The sequence below is a fragment of the Phalacrocorax carbo genome, chromosome 15 (assembly GCF_963921805.1).
Source record: "Phalacrocorax carbo chromosome 15, bPhaCar2.1, whole genome shotgun sequence".
NCBI classification, from domain to species: domain Eukaryota; kingdom Metazoa; phylum Chordata; class Aves; order Suliformes; family Phalacrocoracidae; genus Phalacrocorax; species Phalacrocorax carbo.
In genome coordinates this window covers 4,639,411-4,663,956 of record NC_087527.1, presented here as the reverse complement: position 1 = coordinate 4,663,956, position 24,546 = coordinate 4,639,411, and the positions used below count along the sequence as shown (strand labels likewise).

General features: G+C 59.6%; 2 protein-coding genes across 4 annotated transcripts; both read left to right on the top strand.

Annotated features, from left to right (window-relative positions):
- Positions 1–1,147: 1,147 nt before the first annotated feature.
- On the top strand, positions 1,148–8,361 carry PES1 (pescadillo ribosomal biogenesis factor 1). The gene is made up of 15 exons (XM_064466007.1): positions 1,148–1,256; positions 1,657–1,736; positions 2,004–2,157; positions 2,256–2,365; positions 3,199–3,370; positions 3,629–3,718; positions 4,612–4,728; positions 4,893–4,970; positions 5,399–5,488; positions 5,694–5,824; positions 5,991–6,116; positions 6,282–6,466; positions 6,588–6,724; positions 7,060–7,227; positions 7,719–8,361. The coding sequence occupies exons 1-15, from the start codon at positions 1,233–1,235 to the stop codon at positions 7,803–7,805; spliced, it is 1,749 nt and encodes a 582-aa protein (XP_064322077.1). The 5' UTR covers positions 1,148–1,232; the 3' UTR covers positions 7,806–8,361.
- A 4,776-nt stretch (positions 8,362–13,137) lies between these two features.
- On the top strand, positions 13,138–20,711 carry GAL3ST1 (galactose-3-O-sulfotransferase 1). Of its 3 annotated transcripts, XM_064466396.1 has the most exons (4): positions 13,138–13,187; positions 13,551–13,768; positions 16,917–17,050; positions 18,448–20,711. In XM_064466396.1, the coding sequence occupies exons 3-4, from the start codon at positions 16,926–16,928 to the stop codon at positions 19,595–19,597; spliced, it is 1,275 nt and encodes a 424-aa protein (XP_064322466.1). In that variant the 5' UTR covers positions 13,138–13,187; positions 13,551–13,768; positions 16,917–16,925; the 3' UTR covers positions 19,598–20,711. The 3 variants fall into 3 exon arrangements, with proteins under 3 accessions (XP_064322466.1, XP_064322465.1, XP_064322467.1); XM_064466395.1 differs by lacking the exon at positions 13,138–13,187 and having other exon boundaries at positions 13,420–13,768; XM_064466397.1 differs by lacking the exons at positions 13,138–13,187; positions 13,551–13,768 and adding an exon at positions 15,165–15,212.
- Positions 20,712–24,546: the final 3,835 nt, after the last annotated feature.

Below are 24,546 nucleotides of genomic sequence, written 5' to 3'. Positions count from 1 at the left end.
AAAAAAAGTTGTCGAGTACTTTTCATCTTCTTTTCCTTGTCTGTTGATAATAGGTCACCATTCTTGTTCATCGGGGGGCATGCTTTCTTTAACCTTGTCTTTCTGGCTGACACACCTGTAGAAGCCCTCCTTGTTATTCCCTGCATCCCTTGTGCCAAGTTCAGCTCCAGCCGCACCTTTGTTATCCCTAAAAGCGGGTTCATTCGCCCGGGGTGCAAATCACCAAACTCCATACAGAGCAGAGGTGTTTTATTCAACTCATTTTTGAGTGAAGATCGGTGCTGGGTGGCAACTCCACAAAGCTAGCACACCGCACCAAGAAACTACTAGGTATTTATACAGTTAAATGTGTCAGTCACAGCTAATATTCGCACCCCTCAGCTAATAATTGGGTAGTTTCTTTCTCATTTCAACTGAAAGGCACAGCTCCCTTTCCATTCACCATGCATGCTCAGAGAGCAAGGGGCTTATTTGAGGGGGGGGTTTCTGGCCCACAGCCATGATTTTAATGTTATAGTGAGGGTAGTTCAGCTAAAGGACACTTAGTTTTAGGTCTTATCAACACCCCAATTAGCTGCTCTCCTTGACTATACGCTTCATCACCCAGCTCTCTGCATCTTCTGCGGCGGGATGTTCCCTTCCATCAGTCTCCCAGCTCTTCCCAAGGATATTGTTCTAAAACAAACGATTCCCTGTCTCTCAGCTCCCTTCTCTGGCCGCCACATTCTGGTTTGCAAAGCTCGTGCTAGCGCTTAGAACACAATTCTATTTCCTTTGGGATATCGCCATACCTGCCCTACCGGGAGGCATCCCTGTGCTCCCCCCAGGGTCCCTGCCCCCACCGCCCACGCACCCACCACATCCCAGTCTCCCCAGTGCAGAGCCCCCCGGGACCTCCTGCCATACCCCGCTACATCCCGGCACGCCCCGCGCCGCCCCCCAGTACCCCAGCGTGCCCCGCGCCGCAGGACCCCCACACCACCCCTCCTACTAGGCCGCGCGGGCTGCCCGCGGCGCGCCTGACCGACCCCGGCCCCACCGCCTGCCCGCTCTGCCCGCTCTTCCCACCGTGCCCGTCCTGTCCGCACCGCCTGCTCTGTCCGTCCTGCCTGCCCTGCCCGTGCTGCCCGCTCTTCCCCCCGCGGGCCCCGGACCCCGGGCGCAGGCAGGCCGGGGACAGGCCGGGGCCCTGCGGCGCGGCGGAGCACGCGGACAGCGGCGGCGGCGGGGCCATGGGGGGGCTGGAGAAAAAGAAGGTACCGCGGGGGGGCTCAGGCGCCCCCGACCCCCACCCCTCTCCCCGGCTTCTTCCCAGCCCCCCGCTCGGTGCCCGCCCTCACGCTGCCCGTGCCCGTGCCCTCATCCCCCCACCTCCCCCCCGGTACTCGTGACCCCCCCCCGTGTCGTGCCCCTCCCCCCGGTACTGGTGTGCCCCGCTCTGTCGGTGCCCGTCCGTGCCGTGACACCCGGTGTCCCGTCTCCGTGCCCTGCTCCTCACTGCCCGTGCCCGGTGGCCCCATTCTGTGTGTGTGTCGCGTCGCCCCCACCCTCACACCCCCCCCCCAGCCCCCGGCAACTCCGGGGTTGCCCCTCCCAGCCGCGGGGCCCCCCGAGTCCCGTCCTCCTCCTAACACCGACACCTCCGTCTCTCCCCAGTACGAGCGGGGATCCGCCACCAACTACATCACCCGCAACAGGGCGCGGAAGAAGCTGCAGCTGAGCCTGCCCGACTTCAGGTGCACCCCGGGACCCCGTGAGCCCCAGCTCCCACCCAGGGGAGCAGCAGGGCATCGAGCCCGTGGAGGGAGGATGGGGGGGCCCTTTGCGTAGGCAGTGCGGGTTGTGTCCAGCATGTCCAGCATGTCCTGCGGTTGCTTGCTGCTGAGTTTTGGGGTTCCCCCCGAGAGGTGGCACCACTGGAGGGGAAGGGCCCCGGGGTGTTTATCTTTCAGGGTACACAGGTCCTGCAGCCCCCTCCATCTCACTCTTGTTGCCGTTACCAGGCGCCTCTGCATCCTGAAGGGGATTTACCCCCATGAGCCCAAGCACAAGAAGAAGGTGAACAAAGGCTCCACCGCAGCCAGGACCTTCTACCTCCTCAAGGATATCAAATTTCTCCTTCACGAGCCTATTGTCAACAAGTTCCGGGAGTATAAGGCAATTATCCTGCACGACACCCCTGGGGTGGTGCCCAAGGGGCTGCCTGGGGCTTGTCCTCTCCCCGCAGAGCCCCCAGCCTCCCCCTTTCCCCACAGGTGTTTGTCCGGAAGCTCCGGAAGGCATATGGGAAGAGCGAGTGGAGCACCGTAGACCGGCTGAAGGACAACAAGCCCACCTACAAGCTTGACCACATCGTGAAGGAGCGGTGAGCCACCAGCTGAGGCCAGTGGGGCCATCCTCTTTTGGGAGAGGCTTTCCCTGCAGCCTCTGGGACCTGTGGAGCCTTCGCCATATCCACCCCTCTTTTGGAATCCACCTCCTACAGCAGTTCTGGGCGTTTTGATGGAAACTGGTGTTTCTGGGCTGGAGGAGAGGCTGTAGCACATTGCACACTGGCTGTAGCAAAGCATGAGCAAGCAGAGTGTGCCTGGCCGTCCTAGATGGCTCCAGGATCTCCAGGAAGACACTGAGAGCTCTCCTCCCTGAGCAGTGTTTTCCAGGGTCACCGTTGGAGGGCTGGTGGAGGATGGATTATGCCACGGAGTTGGTATATTTGGTGGCAATGACAGAGGAGAGGACCCAGGAGGGAGGGAACCTGCTCTGGCAGGTCTCTTTATCCCAGCGGTGCCTGGGACCTTGCTGTGCTGGTGCAGAGAGGGGAGAGAGAAACGTCCCCAAGAGACACATGCTGCCCCAACAAGCTCTGTGCCGCAGCACAGGCCACAGGCACGCTCATCCTTAGTGGGTCCAGGCTCAGATTTCCCAACACTCAGCCCTTGTAGGTTCCCTAAAGCCTGTTTACACCCACCCTGTAATCAGGGGTGTTGCTGTCCCCTCGCCCAGGGAGCTTTCTGGCTCCCCGGAGAGCCCTGAACACCAGGGAGCTGCTTGGAGATCCCTGTGTGGCCGTGGGCTCCCAAGTGCCCAGGAGGAACACCCCATCCCTGTGGGTCATGAGCTTTGGTGGGATGCACAGGAGACGGTGTGTGAACACTCGGGCTGGGTGTAATTTCCCCTTTTCCTCCTGCCTGGGCACAGGTACCCAACCTTCATAGACGCGCTGCGGGACCTGGATGATGCCCTCTCCATGTGCTTCCTCTTCTCTACCTTCCCACGGACAGGCAAGTGCCACGTCCAGACCATCCAGCTCTGCCGGCGCCTGGCTGTGGAGTTCCTCAATTACGTCATTGCGTCCCGCTCCCTGCGCAAGGTGGGCACTGGGGGGAGGGATGGGGCCGAGACCTTCCCTGCCCGGGGAGTGACGACTGTGGAGGCAGGGCGGTGGACTTGTGCCCCAGGAGGGCACAGGGCCAGCTGTGCTGGCAGCTTCAGGTGGGGACAAGTCCTGCTGTGCTGGCTGTGACGCTCCCATGATGAACCTGTTGATGGGGAAAAAGTTAATGAGGATAGGGACAAGGGAGCACCCGTGGCCTTCCTCCCCCTGAGCCCTTGTGCTGTTCCCTGCCAGGTCTTCCTCTCCATCAAGGGCATCTACTACCAGGCCGAGGTGCTGGGGCAGCCCATCACCTGGATCACCCCTTACACCTTCGCCCATGATGTAAGTACCTGGGAGGAGCACGGCAGTATCCTTGCTGCCTCGCTGCTCCCTTCCCTGTGGCCAGGGAAGGGTTGAGGGACCATCCTGTGGCTCTCGTGCCACAGAGGCAGATGGGCCTGTGCCCAGCCTCTGGTGGAGAGCACAAGGTTTGGCTGGGAAGGCATGTGGGGACACAACCCTCTTCTACCTGCTGAGACAGCTGTACCCGTGTCCCCTGTGCCTGGCTGTACCAGTCTCCCCAGTTCCTTATTTCCTCTTGTCAATTATTAAAATGTGCCTTAATCAGCAATTAAAGATTAACCTGCCGGACTGAGGCTGGTGGCACTGAGGGAAGAGTCAAGTTGGACCACACACCCTCTGCCAGGGTGGTTCTGCCACGTCCCCTGTGCAGTCCAGGCAGGTGGCAGGGCAAGGGGAGAGCTGTGGGTGCCGCCATGCCAGGACAGCCGTGCAGGTGTGCTGCGCCTCGCCAGGATCCCTGGCACACAGGAGTTCACCATCACCCTCTTGTTTCACTCCCAGGCTTTGCACAGTTGGGTTGAGGCCTTCCAGCTTTGTGGCCTTTGGTACGTCCCATGCTGAGTCTCGCCTACCCAGCTTACCCCTGCAGCATCTCGGCCGTCCCATGTCCTTCCCAGCCAGTGCCACTGCTTAATCCCTTGAGTTCTGGCCATTGGGCTCCACCTGTCTGGGCAGGTCCCTTCACGGAGGGGTGGCAGCAGGGCCCTGGAGATCTCTCCCTGCGCAGTGTCTGGTGGTGGCCATGGATCTCCAGGCCTTGATGTGACAGAGGCAGGATCATTCTCCCTGTGTGGGTAGGACGGGACCCTGTCCCTGCAGAGGGGACTCTGGTCCTTCATCCTTGTGTCCTCATCCTTTCTGTGTGCCTGCAGCACCCCACAGACGTGGATTACCGTGTGATGGCCACCTTCACCGAGTTTTACACCACCCTCCTGGGCTTTGTCAACTTTCGCCTCTACCACTCCCTCAACCTGCTCTACCCCCCCAAGGTGAGGCTGCTGTCTGCCCCAGGGCTGTGCCGTGCTGGCCCGAGCCTTGTGGCGCCAGCTGATGTGGGTGGTGGCAAACAAGGGCATGTTGGAGTGGTGGAGGGGGGGATGTGTGGGGGCTCTGGGTTTGGGAGCTGCCTCCCCACCCTTCTGTTTCTCCGCAGATCGATGGCCAGGCTGATGTTGAGCTGAAGCCTGCGGAGGGCAAGGAGTACGCCATGGATTCGGAGAGCTACCTGGAGGTGAGGGATGCTGTCGTCACTGTAGCCTGTGGGAGGACCCTGCATGGCCTTGGTCTCCTGACTGCAGACCCCCTCCTGGTGTGGGGTGCTCAGCATGCAGGGGGTGAGAGCAGAGCCTGATCCCTGTGTGGCAGAGAGGGCTGGTCCCAAACTCCTGGCCCCCCATGCTGGCCAAGGGAGGAGCTGTGCTTGGCCTTGGGGGCTGCTGCCCTCCCCCGACATGGTGAGGGACCCTCCAGAGCCCCAGTGCTGAGGGTTGCAGTGTGGGACAGTATATGGAGGAGGATGAATGTCTGCCTAGTCCTGGGAGGAGGTTTTTTTGACCTCTTGCTCTGAGAAATCACTTTCTTCCTCTGCAAGGCTGCTGCTTTTCCCATCCCCAAAGCACCGGCTGGGCCTGACGCTCTCTCGATCTTTTCCCACTGCAGAAACTGTCGGCTCTGAGTGCCAGCCTGGCTCGTGTGGTGGCACCAACCCATGAGGATGAGGTGGAGATGGATGAGTTCCCAGTGGAGGGGGTAAGAGCCTGGTGGGGGAGCTCAGCTCTGGCCTTGGGTGATCCTGTCTGCAGTATGTCTTGTGGCCAGGCACAGGCTGGCAGGGCCTGGTGTGCTGGGAGGGACTGGCAGGAGGGTGGGGGCAGCACCTAAGAGCCCTTCTTGTAGAGAGGGGCTTGGCAGGGGCTGCCCGAGGGGAGGAGGCTGAATGCTTTGCTTTGAGCAGGAGACAGCAGAGCAGATGGATGCGAGGAAGAAGGAGCAGGAGGCCCTGGAGAAGCACAAAAAGCTGTTTGAAGGGCTGCGCTTCTTCCTCAACAGGGAGGTGCCTCGAGAGCCACTGACCTTTGTCATCCGGTATGCAGTGGGGAGGCTGTCCCTCGGCGGCCCTGCTGCCTTGTGCTGGCCTCCAGCCTCTCTGATGGGACTTTTGAGGCCAATCTGCCTGACATCCCACAGGCAAGGTGACCCTCAGGGCCCCTCCTGCCTGCTAGCCTGAATCCTTGGTGGGTTTTGCTGGCAGGTGCTTTGGTGGCCAGGTCTCCTGGGACAAGTCCCTGTGCATTGGTGCCACTTACGACGTTAGCGACCCCTCCATCACCCACCAGATTGTGGACCGGCCTCGGGTGGAGAAGCAGGTTGTTGGCAGGTGGGTGAGGCAGGTGGCCTGTCCCCAGAATGGCCACCTGGGCTAGTGGGTGTCCCTGACCATCCCAGAGCTGTCCCACGCTCGCTCTGCTCTCTTGCAGCCTCATGGGCTCCAGAGTGTGGGGTGGGAGGAAAAAGTCTGACCCCATGTCCCTCTGCCCTGCAGGTATTACCTGCAGCCACAGTGGGTCTTCGACTCCATCAATGCCAAGCTGTGCCTCCCCGTGGCTGACTATTTCCCTGGCGTGCTGCTGCCCCCACACCTCTCGCCCTTCGTGACGGAGCAGGAAGGAGACTACGTCCCTCCTGAGAAGCTGAAGCTGCTGGCCTTGCAGAGGGGCGAGAACCCAGGTGAGGCGAGGCTTTGAGGTCTGAGGAGGAGAGGAGCCAGGTGGCATTGCTGCCTCGGCAGGGCTGTACCTGCTCCAGGGCCAGCGATTGCTCTCCTGTTGTAACAGTGGTCTCTCTGTAGATGAAGAGAGTGAAGAAGAGGATGAAGAAGAGGAGGAAGAGGAGGACGATGATAAAGAAGAGGAGGAAGATGAGTCTGAAAAGGAAGAGGAGATGAAATTAAAGAAGATGGAAGAGCAGAAGACTCAGAGCAACAAGGTACAGTTCCTGACAGTGGGCAGGGAGCCTCAGGAGGCTGCAGCTTTGGTGAGCTCTGTCCCTGCTGGGGCTCTGCTCACTGCAGGGTGTCCCAGGCAAGTCCCCGTTCTGGGACCGTGGTGGCTGTGCTGCTCCTGTGGCAGCCACCACACTTGTGGGTCCTGGACTTACGTTCAGGAGCTGCAGCTCCCATTCACGCTTGGGATCTGCTGCCTGATCCAGAGGGTGCTGCGGCTTTTCTGTGGCTCCCAGCGAACGGCGTAGAAACGTCTGGCCCTGGGGAAGGGTGGTGGGCTCCTGGCGCCTGGGGTCCTGAGCTCTCTGGCTCCCCGCAGGCGCTTCCTGTGAAGGTGACCGCTGGCAAGCTGCGGCTGGAGGACAAGCAGCGCCTGGAGCAGGAGCAGCAAAGCGAGGAGAAGCGTCTGGCTATCATGATGATGAAGAAAAGGGAGAAGTACCTCTACAAGAAGATCATGTTTGGCAAGAAGCGCAAAGTCCGAGAGGTACAAGCATAGGGCTTCTCTGCGCCAAGGACTCTTGCCTGGATCCTGGCGCTAGCTCTTTCCAAATTAGCTTGCAGCTACAGATTGCTAAAGCTGGGTCTGGGTCTGTCCCCATCTTGGGGGAGAGGGAGCAGCCTCTGCTTCCGATACTGTGCGAGCTCCTTCTGCTCCTCTGTGTACCTGTGCTCCTCAGGGCACTGAGCGAAGGTGGGCAAGGGTGAGGCTCTACAAGCCTTTTCCTCATCATTGCCAGGCTGTGGTCTCTTGGCCTTGCCAGGGCAGGGCTCCTCTTGCTTCCTCGGGGATGTGGCTTGTGTTCAGCAAGTGAAGCTGCCCCCCCTCTGTGTACCCCATGCCTAGCCCAGGTGCCAGCAGTAGAGGGGTCCATCTCCCCTGTGCACAGCTGGAGGCTTTGGTGGGACCAAGGGTTGAGCAGCCCTTGGTGTCTGCAGACTGGTCTAACTGTGGGTCTTGGTGGGGTTTCTCCACAGGCAAACAAACTCGCTGCGAAGAGGAAAGCCCACGACACTGCTCTCAAAGAGGAGAAAAAGAAAAGCAAGAAGGCGCGACGGGCATGATGGGGCCCGGGGGTTCCCCACAGGGGCTGGCTGGCTGGCTGTGCCCTGCAGATACCATCACGCTTGGGTGAAAACCCCCAGCTTTGTTCTTGGGACAGAAATGCTAAACTTAAACATTCTCCATCTGTAAATACACTTCCCGTTGTGCCTTTCCCAGGGGCCTCTCAGCTCCCCTTTGCCGCTGCTGCCTGGCCTGCGGGATTGGTGTCATGAGGACTGTCCGCTTCATGCTGGTACCACATCTGCTTCCCAACCCACAGGGGTGGGGTGAGTGAGGAGGAGGCTGAGGGGAGCTCTGGCCTTTTGCAGGTCCCCCGGGATTGTTTCTTTTGAATTTGTACAGCCCTGGGAGGACGAGCCAAGTCCCTGTGGTGAAGCAGGAGCTCCCCAGGCTCAGCACAAAGAGCCGGGCTTTGCCCCAGCCTTGGTGGAGAGGAGTCCGTGGCAGAGGGGAGCCTGTCCTCTGCTCAGCCCTGAGCTGCCCTCCAGCATCCATGTGGCAGGTCATACTTCTCTTACACTTTTATTTTTCATTAAAGAAGCTGATGCTTCCCCAGTGGCATGTGTTGTCTGTTCCCTCCTGGCAGTGGTGGGATGGTGTGACTGCGCTGCCCTCAGTGCTCTTGCCTGGTCCTGGGCATGGCAGGGGCAGCACAGATCTGTTCATCCAGGACACGTGTGGGGCTGGAGATGGCGCCTCATCCTGCACCAGGTGTAGGTGTGGCTGTTGGGAGGTGGAGCAGAAGGGACGGAGCCTCATCCTTGCTCCAGGTGCCACAATCTGTGGGCACTGTGGCTGTTACCTTGCCCCTTGTCACCCTCTGCTATGCCTCGTTCCCAGCAGCAGGTTTGGGTAGGGTCTACTTCGTACTGGCTGGGTGCTGAGAGCTGACTCCAAGTCCATTTTGTTCAACCATGGGACCCACAAAGTCCTGCCCCTGGAGAGGAACAGCACCAGTACATGCCAGGGGCCTCCAGGCTGGAAAGCAGCTCAGCAGAAGGACCTGGGGTCCTGGTGGGCACCATGTTGACTGTGAGCCACCAACATGTGCCCTTGGAGCAAAGAGGGCTAATGGTGCTGCATAGGGAGTGTTGGAGGAGATGGAGGAAGGTGATCCTGGCCCTCAGCCCTGCTGAGGCCACTCATGGAGTGCTGTGTATGGTGATGGGCTTCTCAGTGCAAGAGAGGCACAGACACACCGGAGCACGTCCAGGGAAGGGCCACCAAGGTGATGCAGGGACTGGAGCATCTCTCCTAGGAAGAAAGGCTGTGAGAGCTGGGACTGGAGAAGACAAGGTTCAGGGGGATCTTATCAATGGGTGTAAATGCCCGAGGGGATGGTGTGAAGATGAAGCCAGGTTCTTCCCAGTGGTGTCTAATGCCAGGACATGAGGCGATGGGCACAGACTGAAACCTGGGAGGTTCCTGTGAACATCAAGAAATGCTTCTTCACCTTGAAGGTGACCAAGCACCGGCATGAGGTTGCCCAGAGAGGCAGTGGAGTCTCTATCAATGGAGATACCATAACCAGGGCGGTTAGACCAGCTGACCTTCAGAGGTGCCTCCAACTGCACTGGGACACTGTTGGGTTGCTTGCAAAGGGATGAGGCAAAGGTTTTTGGGGTTTGCTATCCCTCTCCTGCCTTCCTTCAGCAAGAGGCTGGGGGCGGGGGTGACTTTTTGGGTCAGGGAAAGGTTATTTTGGAGCTCTTGGCTGAGATAAAGCAACACATGGGAAATGGGCTGCTGGGGCCAATGCAACCTTGGCATTGGTGGTATTATTCCCCCCCACCTTTCCCCTAAATCCTGGGGTTTCCCCCAAAACAGCCGCCCCGCCCTCCTACTTCCTCTCCAGGGCCTACGTGTGGCCCAGAGGCCTGCTCATGGCTGTCCTCCCGGGGAGAGGAGGAGGGTAATGCTTGGGTTTGTGCAAGATTCATTGCGGCGGGGGGGTTCCCCTTTTCTGGCTTGTTTTGGGGGTTGGGAGAGGTGTGACAAGGTGGGGTGGCTTGCTGTAGTGTTTTGGTGAGTGTGGCCTCATCGGGGTGTGAGGACATCCTTGTCCCCAGCCATGGTGAAGGCTGTGGTATCTCCTGGGGCTTTACAGGGACACCCTTGTCCTCAGGTGCAGTGACTGCTGTGGTATCTCTGGGGAATTTTATGGAGACACCTTCTTCCCAGCTCTGGTGAACGCTGTGTAATTTTATGGGGTCTTTTATGACGACACGTGGTCTTCAGCTGTGGTGATGGCTGTGCTGTCTCCTGGGGCCTCTGATGTGGACGCCATGACCCCAGCCATGGCGAAGGCTGGTTGTCTCATGGGGTTTTTATGGGGACACCCTTGTCCCCAGCTGTGGTGAAGGCTGCATCAGCTCATGGGACTTTTTGGAGGACACCCTCTTTCCCAGCACAGCCAAGGTGAAGGCTGTGCCACCTCATGGCACCCCTGTGGGGACATGGCTGTGGCCCATGAACCCCACCACGAGTGCTGCCAGCCCTGGGGGCAGATAACCCCAGCAGCAAGCAAGCAACAGCGCAGATAGGGAACTGTCAATAATGGTCCACATTTCTTTATCTTTTTCTTTATTTTTTTCTTTTCTTTCTTTTCTTTCTTTCTTTCTTTCTTTCTTTCTTTCTTTCTTTCTTTCTTTCTTTCTTTCTTTCTTTCTTTCTTTCTTTCTTTCTTTCTTTCTTTCTTTCTTTCTTTCTTTCTTTCTTTCTTTCTTTCTTTCTTTCTTTCTTTCTTTCTTTCTTTCTTTCTTTCTTTCTTTCTTTCTTTCTTTCTTTCTTTCTTTCTATTTTTCCCTCTTTCCTCCTCTTTTTTTCTTTTATTTTTCATTGGGGGTTGGGAGGGTTTTACCCTTCTTTTTCCTTTTTTCTTTCCCCTTGCTTTTTCCCCACTTCCTTGGCTTCATCCCTCAGAAAAGAAGGAGGTTTGATGACTTTGGGATCTCCTGGAGCTGCATCCAGAGCTGGGCTTCCACAATGGGGCAGGAGACCACGAGTGGGGCTTCCCAGCACTGCGGGAGCCTCTTGATACCTGCTCCCAGGCACCTGCAGGCACCATGCCGGGGCGGCAGATAAGGAAAGGGCGGTGGGACCAGCAAGCAGAGTCACCGCAGGCAGCAGCCCCACTGCCAGGCTGCCCAGCCAGGTGACCACAAACCAGTTGTGTCACCCCGATGGCCACTGGTTCCCCCTCTTTTGCTTGCACTAATGACAGCTTTGCACATGATAAAGGCGCCTGCGCCGGGCCAACAAGTGTCCGATGGAGTCAAGCCCTGGCCTGGACAGGGTGTGCCACCGCGGTGGTGCTGCCCACCCATCTGAGCAACTGCTCAGGCTCCTCACCAAATCCCTCGGCATCCCCAGCTCCGGCACGCGCTTCACTGGCAGTCGTGGTTTTCAGTGTGAGTGCTTCGTACGCCCAAATCTGGGGGGGGGGGGATTTGCTCTGCCCACTCCCAGGTGGGGGGGGCGGGGGACAGGGTGTAGGGGACATCGGGGTGGAGCCCTCCTGGGGATGGCTTACACACCATGGGGTGCAGGAGATGAGACATTGCTGCTCCCCAGCTTGTTCATATCGCATCCTGAGGCCACGAGCATCCTTTCACTGAGCTGCCACATCCCAGCTGCCGCAGTCCTCTTCTGGCTGGAAACTCTTCACAGCACCATCCCCCAAAAAAGGGGGAAACCCAGAATTAAGAGAGGTGCCCTGTGGAGAGGGGGTGGGATGGATCCTTGCGCCTGCGCCACTGTTTCCAGGGCAAAGCCAAGTAAGGGGATGGAAAGGTGAGCAGCCAGAGCAGGCAGCGGAGCTGGGGTGTTAAGTTGGTGTCATGGTTATTTGACACAGTGGCCATTACACATGACGATGGGCCTGGGGGTAGGGGGGAAGAGATGGGCGATAAATCCCGGGCATGACTTCAGCCAGGGCTGGGTGCCACTGGAAATGCATCAGATAAGGGCTTGGGGCGGGGCCGGGCTGCACCCTGCCACATGCAGGTGTTAATGCTGCCTCTAAGTAGGGACAAGTCTTCTGTTCCATCCCAGCAGCAGCCTCTGCCTCCCCAGGGGCAGGTGGAAATGTCCCAGCATTGATTTTTGGGGAGCTTGTCCTTGCTTGTGCTCGCTTGCACGCTTGCTTGCTCCTCTCTGTTGCCCAGAGGTGCCTGTTCCTCTCTGCTGCTCATGGCCAGCCGGCACGGGCTCAGGCTTTAATTTTGAGGAACAGGATGGGATCCCTCATCAGGGGCTGGTAAAGCTGGGGCGTGTCTGTCCCAGAAGAGCCGGGACATGCCAGTGGGGTCAGTGCCTGTAGGGAGGCAGCAGCTACTCATCCCTCTTCTTGCAATGAAGGAGGATATTCTGGCTTTTCTTGTCCCCCCAGTGCCAGCTGGGGCTGCCCAGGGGTTGCACAGGCTAACACTGGGGTGAGAACCGGTCCCACTGAGGCAGGGCAGGATGTGACACCTGCCTGCGATGGGGCAATAGCTGCCTGCCTGGCCAGGGCTTGGCAGGGTGACCCCAAGCCCCGTGGGGACGAGCTCTGAACCCCAAACACCTCCATCATGGGTGGAGTCTCGGGTGGGTACCAGGCATGGCTGAGGGGTGCCCTGCAGTTATGCCGCTGGCCGAGCCCCAGGGTGCTGGATGCTGGCACAGCCGCCGCCCGAGCAAGTGCACGGGGCTGTCACCGCCTTTAGCAGCAGAGATCTGGCTTTGGGGGTGGTGGGACGCGCCAGGGCCGGATCTGGGCGCACAATGGACCCTTTTCTGCCCCTTCACGGAGCGATGCACGAGCAGGGTGCCGGCTGGTGCCGAGCCCTCCTGGTGCAGCCAAAGCACCCACTTGCCCCCCTGGGCACAGCCATGCTGTGGCAGGACAGGACCCCGTGCGTGGCAGCACCCCTCAGCCCCCCATGGGCTGGGTGCCTCTCAATGCCCAAAGTCCCAGCACAACCATGGGACTGGGGAAGGGGGGAGAAGCAGGTGGCAGCATGGTGGCTCTGCAGTTATCATGCTGAGGGTGGGGAAAACACAAATATTGCTGCCATTAAGGCCATAAAAGCCTTAGATACGGCAGGTGGTGGGGAGGGAGGGCAGGGGAGGCTGGAGGAAGGATGGAGCCAACACAGCGCCGCTGGGATGCCCCAGGGAGCAGGTGAACAGGTCGGAGCTCTCATTCTGAGCCCCCATCGCAGCACTCCCCACCCCAAGGTGAGCCTCGTGTGTAGGTGACAGCCCACCCATCCCATGGAGGGAGGACGGTGGACGGTGAAAGCTGGACCTGCAGGGGGGAGAGGTGCTGGGTGCCACTGCTGAAGGACAGCCATCGTCACCCGCTCAGCCGGCAGCCACCCCAGCACCCACCGCCACGGGTACCGGCTTGCAGGGCCAAGCTGGGCGGGGGGCTGGCGGTGGCGTGGCGGTGCAGGGGAGCAGAGGGGCTGGGCGCGGGGCTGGCAGTGACAATGTCCCCGTTGAGGCCGGCACCGCAGATGGAGACAAATGGCCCCCTTGTTTTCGGTGCTGGCAGGCAGCGGGCAGGCAGCGCGCAGGCAGCAGCCTGAATGCCGCCTCTGTGCCGCTGGGAGTGGGTGGGGAGACGGGAGGCTCGGGGTGGCAGCGGGCACCCAGGCCTGTCCCGGCTGTCCCGGGGGAGCCGGGCAGTGCCCGGCTGCAGCCCCGCGTCCCTCTCAGCAGCAGCTCTCATTTCTCTCTCTCTTTTTCCCCTTCCCCAGGCCAGCAATTCAGGGCCAGGCCCCCAGCAATGCTGTAAAGACCGCAGCTGGTGGGGAGGCATTGGAGAAGCCAGCGTTTGAGGGGAACTGCCCAGGACGAGCTTATTCCATGTCGGAGCAGCATCGGCACCCCTGCCCCGTGCCGCCCACTCCCCCGCGCCCCGGCCAGCCCAGGAGAGAAGGACGGCTCGCCAAGAGCAGCTTAAGCAAAGGAAAAGGTGATGCTTGGGGGCCAGCAGGGTGCTTGGGGGGCAGCTTTATGGGGCAGGGTGCCAGGGGGCATGTGGGGAGGGGTGTCTGCACCCACGGGGGATGTGCAAGGGGCACGGAGAGATAGGAAGGACTATGCCTGCGTGAAACCGGGCACATGTTAAAAAGAGCATGCCCGTGGGCTGGCAAGGGCGGGAGGAGCGAGCGAGCGGTGGATGTGCCTTGTGTATGGCAGCTACAGGGATTTGGCCATAAAGGAAATAGCTCCTATAGGGAAAACCCAAAAGTGGGCTCAGGGATATTCCCAGGGACCAGGGGAGCTGCTGGGGCATGGGGATGTTGCTGCAGAGCCCCGTGACCCCAGCCATCCCAGGGGGTGACCCGTGGGGAAATGGCCGGCACTTCCATGTCCTCCGGCTGAGAATTTCAACAGGCTGGCTGAGAGCTGGCGCCGTGGCTGCCCCGCACTAATGGGAGCCCCAGGAAAAACACCTTGGTCGCTGCGTTTCTCTTGGTGAGCGATTAATAATTAAGCCACTCATTTAAGGCAAAGTCAACAGAGTAACTGGGTTGGGAACTGTTTGCCAGAACCAGCCGAGGGGAGCCAGCCTGGGTGGAGTGAGGCATCTTCTTGCCATCCCGACACACGGGGCTGGGGTGCTACTCTGCCCCAGGGGGGCGGTGGGGTCCCCTGACGGGCTGGCAGCTGAGAGGTGGTTAATGGCACCGGCTCACTCGGTTTGGTGGGCTCAGTGCCAGCACCGTCAGCGCTGTGCCCCATGGCGTGGCAGCAAGGACAGCCTGCGAGGAGGTGGGTTGCAGCTTCACTCCCAGCCAGCAGCACCCAGGCAGGCAGGTGTCCCCTCTGGCGCTGCCTGGCTCTCACCAGCGGCTTTTCCAGGTGGTGCCACTGCCGGCACTGCAGATGGTGACCGTGGCGTGATCGCGGCCACAGTGTAAGACCAAACCCTGGCCATTCCCGGGCATGCGAAACCCTCTTGACTTCAGACCCATGCAGCAATTTTGGGGTAGGGTCAGAGCTCCCACTCCCTGGCCCATGGTTCCACCGTTCACCCTGTATCCCTGCCATTCCTGCCGTGCTTGCCAGCAGCTCAGAAAACCGACTGGCAAGAGGCTGGATGTGGCCAGCACTGCTTCAGGGCCCAGGGGGGAGCAGTTGGGTGAGCTTGGGTGGGCTTGCAGGGTGCCACCAGGTGCCCCCACCCCATCGGCATTCCCAGGCTGCCACGCTGGGTGCCAGGATGAGCTGTGTCCCGCGCCTGGCTGCAGCCCTGGGCTCCGGTTGCATTTTCCATTCATTATTCATCGAGCTGGAAATCTCAGCGGCAGGAGATGACTGGGGGGGGGGAAGGGGGGGGCGGAGAGAGGGGGAGGCAAGCAGGAGCAGCCAGCCGAGCTCGCAGTGCCCTGGGCACCCTTCGCACCAGCCAGGTAACCTTTCTGCTTGGGGTTTAGCTTAGAAATTCCAGGGGGTCTTTGCTACGTGGGGTCTAAAATGAATCTGGGATGAGAATTAGTTTCTCTGAATCATCTGCTGGAGCTAGGAGGCTCTAAGGGGACGATGCCATGGCAGGCAGCAGGGGAGCTGGTGTTTTATTTGTTGGGGGTGTTATTCAGCAGGCAGTCGGAAGCTTGGCCAGCCTGGTCCAAAGGTGTTAGGCAAATGATGCCTGGGAGCCAGAAAGGTGCCAGGGCAGCCGGAGCAAGCAGGAGCGCAGGGAGGCGATGCTGCTCCCGCAGCCACTAAATGGGGGTGCAAGGCTAGAGGGGTTGCACAGGGCTTTGCACTCCACCCTGTGGGATGCTCCTGGCTGCTGGGCTCTGCTCGCAGCCCCCAGCAGCAGGTGCTGCAGTCACGGGTGACTCGTCCCCTTGTCCTGCCAGAGAGGACAGCCCTGCTGCAATGCAGTCGCTGGCGTGATGGAGCTGCCGGTGCTCCCCGCATCCCAGGCCTGCAGCGAGTGGCAGAGGTGTGCCGCTGGGCAGGTGCTGCCGGGGGACGAGGGCTGTCGGGGAGAGCAGCACCGGGGAGGGGGCAGCCTGGGCGAGCTGCGGGGCTGGGCACAGGAACGGGGCTGCCTGCAGGGCCTGTGTGCTTGCCTGTGCATGTGTGCACACGCGAGCATACATAGATGTGCGAGTATGTCTGTGTCCTTGTGCATCCATGGGCATGTGTGTCTGTGTCCCTGTGTGTCCGTGAGCACGCATAGATGCATGTGCGCTCTTGTGTGCAGGCATGAGTATCTGTGTCCTTGGGGGTGGGTTCATGAGTGCATACGTGTGTCTGTGTGTGTCCCCGCGTACGCATGAACATGCACAGATGTGTGTCTGTCTCCCGGTGTGTGTGCGCACCTGCACAGATGTGCATGGATGCGCGTGTCCGTATGCGCACATGCCCATGCATGTGTGCATGGATCTTTGTGGGGTGGGGGGTGTCATCCTGTCCCAGACCCCCATGCCTGGCAGGTCTGTGTTTCCCCGGCCTCCACTCTGAGCCACACAAAGGTGCAGGTGCCGTGCCCAGATGGGAGCCATGAGCCCCCTTGCAGCCACTGCTGCTGGAGGAACCAGGAGACACGGGCAAGGCTGCTCTGAGCAGACATCATGGCATCTCATACAGCCCGAGCTGCCAGAGCTCCTGATCCAGCCCGGAGATTTTCTTGGGAAAAGGGATCCCAACCAGTCTTGGAAAGCTGCTGCCTGTGTCCGTGATTTTTCAGTGCTGGGGGAGCTGCTGGTGCAGCCCGGCAGAGGATGTCTGTTTCGCGGCTGGGCTGCCCCATAGCACAGCTCCTTTCTCCACCTCATTTCCAGGCCCGCAGTCTCTCTGCTTTGGCATCGGGCCAGGGAGATTCTTTGGGTTTTCTCAAGGTAAGCAAAGGGTGCACAGGGTGGGCAGAGCCACTGCTCTTTGGCCATAAATCCACTGTGCTCACGGGCAGAGACACACCTGGCACTGACTCATCTTTCTTCTGGCAGTGCCAGTACCAAAAAGCCTGGTGAGGTGCTTCCCAGGACTTTCCATGTCTGTGAGGTGCCCCCATACCTTGTTTGCTGTGATTTGAATCACATGGTCCCTCCGGTTCCCGCTTCCCTCTCCTCTGGTGCTAACGGCTCTCCTCTCTGCCGCTGCAGGTGACCACGATGCTGCACCATGGGAAGAACTGGAAGTCCATGTGCAAGGGGCTTGTCCTGGGGACCCTCCTGACCAGCTTCATGCTGCTGCTCTACTCCTACGCTGTCCCCCCGTTGCAAGTCAGCATGACAGAGTGAGTGTGTGGTGCCCATGTCCCCCACTGGCCGCTCAGCCACTGTGTTTCAAACTGGGCTCCCCCAGCCGGAGACAGTCCCAGGGTTTTCCAGGCTTTGGTGGCTTCACACTGACATGTCCCCTTCCTACCACCTCCTGGCCCATGGCGGGGGGGGGGCGGGAGTGAACTCCAGCTCCCCTGGGGGCTGGGGATGCTCACCCCAGGGGGACCCACTGCAAAATAGCAGCCAGCACACAGCTCCTGGGCAATGGAGGAAACAGGCAGGTGCAGGAGACGCCCTGCCCGCTGCAGCTTCTTGTCCCCTGGGAGAAAGAAAAGCACCACGGGAGATGTTCCCTGGCAGCCAGGAGCAGCGGGCAGTGCCAAGGTAGATATTCAGGCACTTTTTATCAAATCTTGACCTTCAAGAGCAACCAGAGCACTGACACATGTAAACTCTCACCCCCAGAGACGGGCAAGGGTAGGTCGAAAGCTCTTAGCTGCCCATCATGGGGAAAACCGGTGTTCAGTAAGGCCATCCCTGCCAGCATTAATCTTATCTCTAGGCTTATCAGAGATATCCACCTGCAGGTGTCTCATAAATTATGTGCTGACCTGCGCTCCCCCGTGCTGCCAGATGGGAGCGTTACCCATGATCAGCTTTGCAACTTCATTAACGGTGTCTAAAGTAACTTGACATTGTGGTCTGTTCCCTGCTCTAGGCATCTCAAATAACACACAAGTTGTTCTCAGTGCTGCCTGAGGGTGCATGAGTTCATCTGCAGGGCCATAAGCTAGAATTATTTCCCTTTTTGCTCGGGTGCTGGGTCCTCCATGACTCATAGAAGGGGTTGAGATCCTCCAGACCTCTCATGGACATTATCAGCTCCTGTCTGTGGAATTATGGCCATGGAGAGCTCATCTCAACACATGTCTCAACAGCACCTGCACGAGAGCCACCATAGCCACGCCTGTGGGGAGGGATGGGGACCCCCGGCTCAGGCTACACCAATGCCAGTGGGGGCTGACCACCATGAAGACCCCTGTAGCAGCATGTTCTTTGCACCTGGGATTGTCCAGGGGGTGAATGAGCTTGGTTTGGTGGTTTGGCAGTGCACCTGATGTTGGGGGGCTTATAGGGGCAGCAGGCTCTGCCCTGCTTGCCCAGGGGCTCCTGCCGGCTGGGTGCCCCAGTCCCACTGGGCACATGGCTGGGTGCAAAGGGGGCTCTGCCTGAAGCTGGGCTTGTCTCCAACAGGCAGCCTGGGGGGTGCAGGGGGTGAACACCCATCCCCAGGTCCAGCACCTGTCCCCAGCTCCAGCTCCTCCATGAAGGAAAATGGCCAGGCCTCGTGGTGGCTGGGCCACGTTAGGCAAGCTGCCTTCCCCATGGTGTCCTGTCTTCTCCCCACCAGGGTCCCTGTCCCCTCCTCCTGCTCCTCCTACCCAGCCCCTGGCAAGGCACCAGCAGCAGCCAACAGCACAGGCAGCCCCTCGGGACGAAGCTGCCTGCCCAAACTGAACATCATGTTCATGAAGACACACAAGACAGCCAGCAGCACCATCCTCAACATCCTTTTCCGCTTCGGGGAGAAGCATCATTTGAAATTCGCCTTCCCCAATGGCCGCAACGACTTCTACTACCCCTCCTTCTTTGAGCGCAGCCAGGTGCAGCACTACCAGCCAGGCGCATGCTTCAACATCATCTGCAACCACATGCGCTTCCACTACGAGGAGGTGCGCAGGCTCCTGCCAGCGGACACCACCTTCATGACGGTGCTGCGGGACCCTGCCTACCTCTTCGAGTCCTCTTTCCACTACTTTGGGCGCGTCATCCCCCTCACTTGGAAGTTGACAGGGGAGGACAAGCTGGCGGAGTTCCTCCGGGACCCCTGGCGCTACTACGACCCCAATGGGTTCAATGCTCACTACCTCCAAAACCTCCTTTTCTTTGACTTGGGCTACGACAACAACATGAATGCCGACAGCCCGCTGGTGGAGGAGCACATCCAGGAGATAGATCGCCGTTTTCACCTCGTCATGTTGCTCGAGTACTTTGACGAGTCCCTGGTGCTGCTGAAGGACTTGCTGTGCTGGCAGCTGGAGGATGTCCTCTACTTCAAGCTCAATGCCCGGAAGGGCTCCACTATCTCCCGTCTGACACCTGAGCTCTATGAGAAGGCCACCTCCTGGAACCTCATTGATGCTAAGCTCTACCGCTATTTTAATGCCACCTTCTGGCGTAAGGTGGAGGCCTACGGGAGGGAGCGGATGGCCAAGGATGTGGCTGAGCTGCAGCAGGAGAATGAGAAGATGAAGAGCATCTGCATCGATGGGGGACACGCCGTGGATGCCAGTGCCATCCAAGAGTCCTCCATGCAACCCTGGCAGCCGCTGGGGGAGAAGTCCATCCTGGGCTACAACTTGAAGAAGAAGATCAACAAGAAGCACCAGAAGCTGTGCCGCAAGATGCTGACGCCCGAAATCCAGTACCTGACTGACCTGGGGGTCAATCTCTGGATCACCAAGCTGTGGAGCCACGTGCGGGACTTCTTGAAGTGGTAGGGGATGGCAGGCACGCCGCTCCCCCCAGGGACAAACCAGGTGCTTTCCTCTTTCTTACTCATGGTGTCTTTTGGTTGGACATGAGCAGAACCAGCTGGAGGCTCCAGCACCCGGGAATGCCAAGAAGGACCCTTCCTGTCAAGCCTCAACTTGGGCAGGAGCCTGCGGGGAGGATGCTGTCAGACACCAGGAGGGAGATGCCTGCCTCTGAGAGGTCATGGATTGAGGGTTTGGGGAGGGGGGCATTCCAGCAGGATCCACTCCTTCCTTCCCTGCGGAAAGGCCGGAGGAGGTATTTGTGAAGGATATGGCTTCATCGTTGTGAGAGCAGGATATCCGTCACCACATCGCCAGAGGCACGCAGTGGGTCGGGCAGTGTGGGGAGGGACATGCCCAGCCAGTGGTGGCAGGGGGTTCTCCTTGCCCAGGGTGGGCAGAGCTGCTGGCAGGGAACCTGAACCCCAAGGGGCTCCTCAAATCGCCCCATTCCCCTCGAGCCCTGGTTTTGGGGCCTGCTGTACCACTCCACTAGGTCTCAGCCCATGGGTGTCATGAACACAGCATGTTCTCAGCCTTCCATCAATCCATATCAGGCCATGACCAGGAGCCAGTCAAAAGGTGCAGCAGCAGCCACGTTTGGGTTTGGAGAATGGAAAAACCACCCCGAAAGCACCAGCATTTATCAACAGGCTTGTGATCCCTGTGGGCAAAGGGTGTCTGTGCAGCAGATCCCCTCCCAGCCCCCCGCTGTCCTGGTTAGAGGGCCCCGTGGCCCTGATCCCTTCAGGGGACATCCCGGGAGGCCCACGGGGTCTGGTGAGAACTGGTGTGGGGAGCAGGGTCCAGCGGCTGCCATCCCAGTGATGCCATCCCATGGGCATGGGGGGCATGCCGAGGATGGGGTCTGTCCCCACCCCATGGGGGGAACAGCCTTCAGGCGTCCTGGCCGGGCTGGATGACACCGGCAATGCCATGTCCTGCCACGAGTGGCCCTGGCCGGGCGTGAAGGTGGCACTCGCAGCTGAGCCTCCCCCATGGCAGAGGGACCCCTGGCAGCCCCCCAGCCCATGTTCTGCTCCCTTTGTAAAGACCAGAAATAAAAAAGCAACTATACTTTTGTAAGATAATTGTATATTTGGCAGTTTTTTATATAAGGATGGCCCAGCTGGTCTCCATCCATCTCTTCTTCTCTGGTGGGGTGGGGACCTTCCCACGCTGATGCCCTGCAGCAGGACGCTCTGCCAGTCCCCGCTCCCCTGGGAGCTAGATCTTGCTCTGCCCAGGGAGGTGGCCCAGCAGCCCCTCAGGGTCCCAGCTCTGCTCTCCCCATCCATCCTGCGGGTGGGGAGCCCCATGTCCCCAGGGCACCACTGAGGAAAAAGTCACCCAGTGCAAGGTGGGGGCCTGGATCTGTCCCCACTGTCCCGGCAGAGCCACCCACACTGCCAGCTGCTGGCATGGGATTCCCATGGTGTGCAGATGCCACCAGGAAGGACTGCTGGTTTTGCCGGGACACCGGACCCATGGGACAGTCATCACAGGTGACACAACACCCTCCTGCCACCAGGTGCCAGCTCAGCTTCTGGCGGGTGCACCCCATTTTCAAGGGTGGCCCCAATACTTGCATCAGGGCTTCTCCAGCCAAAACAGTAGAGCTACCACTGGGGCCACCAATGCAAATGTTCATGATGCTGCCCATGGACACTGGGACAGGTGCTGGGGACACAGAGCTTGGGGCACCTCCCTGAGGTCCACAGATGTCTCCCATGACACGCTGAGGTCCTTGCAGGGGCCAGGTCCCACCCCAGCCACCAGTTCCATCTGCAGATGTGGGCATGAAAAAGCCCCTTCTGAGGCAGGGGGTCAGCTGCACTGCCCACCCAGGATGACGTCTCCGTGGGGACACGTTCCATGTCCCTCTGCACCCAGACCACCATGTCAACCCCTGCAGAGGGGGCTGCGGTGGGGTTTTGGGCCATCTGAGACAGGCAGAAGCCATGGAGGTGTGTGCTTCACCATGTCTCTGTCCTGGCCGTGACCACACTGGTGCGTGTGGCCGGGCTGCCTGTGCCCCCAGGCCTGCCTGTCCTGGAGGGCAGCTGGCAGCGAGCCCCAGGGTGGGGATCAGCAGCTCTGTGCTTGCCTGGGGCCAAGGGGAGGAAGGAAAGTCCTTCTGCTGAAGCCCCCACATCCCAGCACCCATCAGCTTCCTCCTATGGGCTTTTGTTCTCAATAAATGGGTTCAAGCTGGGACCATTGGTCCAGGATTGTGTGGTGGGACTGGGCTAGGGCTGCAAGCAGGACCATAATGGGATGAGGATGGTGCTCTGGGGGCCAGGACTCTGTAGTGGGACCAGGATTGTGCATGGTGCCCTGGGGACATGGAGCTCCCTACTTGCAGGATTGATGGGGAGAGCAGAGCCAGGACCCCAAGAGGCTGCCAGGGCATCTCCCTGATCGTACATGGGACTGAGTGGTGGAATCAGAACTGTGTGGTGGGACTAGGAACATGTGGAGAACTGAGACAGGGACCATGATGGGATCAGGACCATGTGGTGGGACCAATACCATGAGGTGGGACCAGGAGCATCCATGGGACCAAGACTGAGTGGTGAGACCAGACCATGAGGTGCAACTGGGGCCAGGGCAAAGTGATTGGACCAGGACTGCATGCAGGACGAAAACTATATGGTGGGACCAGCACCACGCATGGGACCAGGAGTAAGTCTGGGGACTTGGTCTGGGGCCATGCAGCAGGACCTTCACGTTGTTCAGGACCAGGACTCCGTGCAGGACCAGACTGAGTGGCGGGACTGGGAGTGAGCGACGGGACCGGGACAGTGTGTAGGACAAGTCCCACACATGGGGCTGCTGATTGACTGCAGAGAAAATCAAGCAAATCCCCGAAACCCAGCAGCACCAGCTGGGGCTCATTGGCATCAGCCCTGGGCTTTAAAGGCCCACAGGTGCTGAGGCTGGGGCTGTTGTTCACTGGGGAATGGGGCTGTGCTGCTGGGTGCTGGTGTGTGGGGCTGTGCTGGGGGTGGCAGGTGAGTGGGGCTGAGACCCCCTGGCTGCTCTCCTTAGTCTTCCCACTGGCTCTGCTGGGGGAGGTGGGTGGTGGCATCCATGTCTGGGTGCAGGAGAGTGGTGGGTGCCCCTTGGTTTTGCCCAGTGCTGGCTCTTGGTGGTGCAGGTCCTCTTGGGGGAGAGGAGCCTTCCTAAAAATGACCCTGGGAATGTGGGGTTGGAGCAAGGGGGCTTGCTGGGAGCTCCCTGTGCACCTAGGTCCCAGTAGGTCTATAAGGGCCTGGTTTGGGTGGAGGGGACTAGAGCCACTGGTGGGTTCTGTGGCTGCCAACCATGGTCTCCCATCCTGTGTATGGCTCCTGGTCCCTCCCCAGCCTTGGCTTGGGTTCTGGTGCTGGGGATGCTTAACCTTGCATTTTGGGAGGGTGTGGAGCACCCTCTCCTCCAGTACTCACCTCTGCAGTGACTGCAGTGGTCCTGTGCCAGAGCCTGGCCACCAAGACCCAGGGAGGTGCTGGCTGGGGGAGCTGGGGTTGGGGGAAGCACCCTGATGTGCTCAAACCCAGCTGAGCTCCCAGGTGCTCTCCCCTCCACGCATGGCACCACCTGCCCTCCACAAGTGCTGGGGACATGTGAAGACCTGGGTATCCTCGCTGTGCCTGGCACGTGCTGCTGCATGCTCACCCCCGCTGGCTAAACCTTCCCCTTGCTGCAGGGACCACCACAGCTCCAGCAGTTTTGGCATCATCTGGCGACACAGTGGTGGCTTCATTGGTGTCTTCAGGCATGAGGACAAGGGCTGCAGCCCCAGTACTTGCTGCTGCCACTGTGCCTGGTGGGGCTCATGCTCACCCCCGCTCCAAGGACCCCATGATGAACTTCACCTTAAGGCTCCTGGATGGTGAGTGCTCTGGGTCTTGTGTTGGGTGCCAACTTCAGGGGGTGAGACCACAGGATAGGTCCAGCCAAGACCCCTGGGGCTTGACCATTAGCACCCAGTGCTTTCTCCTGAGTGGGTCCTAGTGCTGAGGTCACCAGGAGAAGGTGGTCATCCACCCCAGTCTTGTGCAGTGTGTAGGGCTTTGAATGATGGTGCTTTGAGATGTTCCCCAGCTGGTGATTGACTCTATGATCAGCTTTTTTGGGGGTCAGCTGCCCCTTGTCAGTCTGATGGGTGACATGGTCCCTCTAGGCTCTGTGGAGAGGACCAGGAAGGTGCTGTAGCTCTGGAGAGCAGGCAGGGAAGCCAGACCAGGGTGACAAAACCAGGACAACTCTTGGCTTCCAGGGACAGAGGATTGGCTTTAAAACTGGGAAGCTGCAGGCAGGTGCCTGCCTCACAGGGGTGCAGGCAAAGACACCTATGGGTGGTGGTCCAGGATGTGTCTGACGTTCCTATCTGGTGGGACAGGCTCAGGGATATCACACTGAGCCCATCCTCCCTTCTCCTTCAGGAGACCCCAGTGCCATGAAGAAGCCACTGAGGCTCAGCCTCGGCTCTGCCCTCCGCCTGGAGGCCAGGGTTGACTTCAGTCCTGGCATCTCCCTGAAAATCTATGTGGACCAGTGCTACGGGACCAGCTCGGAGCAGCCAGGACACTCCAGGAGGGTCTTCATGGTGGTGAACAGCCGTGGGTCAGTGCTCATGGGGTGGGAGGTACAGACCACTGCTCCAGGCACCCTGAGGTTCTGCAAGATGTCCTGATGGGGGGGGATGCCCAGGGCCTGGAGACAGCCTGCGAATGTCCCTGTAATGCTCTCCTGCCTCAGGTGCCTGCACGGGCAGAAGCTGGGGAGCATGTCTGTCCAGCACCAGAGAGGGGTGTCTGCCCTCCAGTTCACAATCCCAGCCCCCATGCTGAAGGATGAGCATGAGGAAGAGGAGGTGAGGTTGGGGTGATGTCCTTGGTGGTGGGACG

Excerpts from the sequence above, each read along its gene's own strand:
- PES1 (XM_064466007.1), top strand. The coding sequence starts at position 1,233 with ATGGGGGGGCTGGAGAAAAAGAAG. Across the intron at positions 3,371-3,628 it reads CGTCCCGCTCCCTGCGCAAG|GTCTTCCTCTCCATCAAGGG; the intron begins GTGGGCACTGGG and ends GTTCCCTGCCAG. Across the intron at positions 6,725-7,059 it reads AGAAGACTCAGAGCAACAAG|GCGCTTCCTGTGAAGGTGAC; the intron begins GTACAGTTCCTG and ends GGCTCCCCGCAG.
- GAL3ST1 (XM_064466396.1), top strand. The coding sequence starts at position 16,926 with ATGCTGCACCATGGGAAGAACTGGAAGTCCATGTGCAAGGGGCTTGTC. Across the intron at positions 17,051-18,447 it reads TTGCAAGTCAGCATGACAGA|GGTCCCTGTCCCCTCCTCCT; the intron begins GTGAGTGTGTGG and ends TCTCCCCACCAG.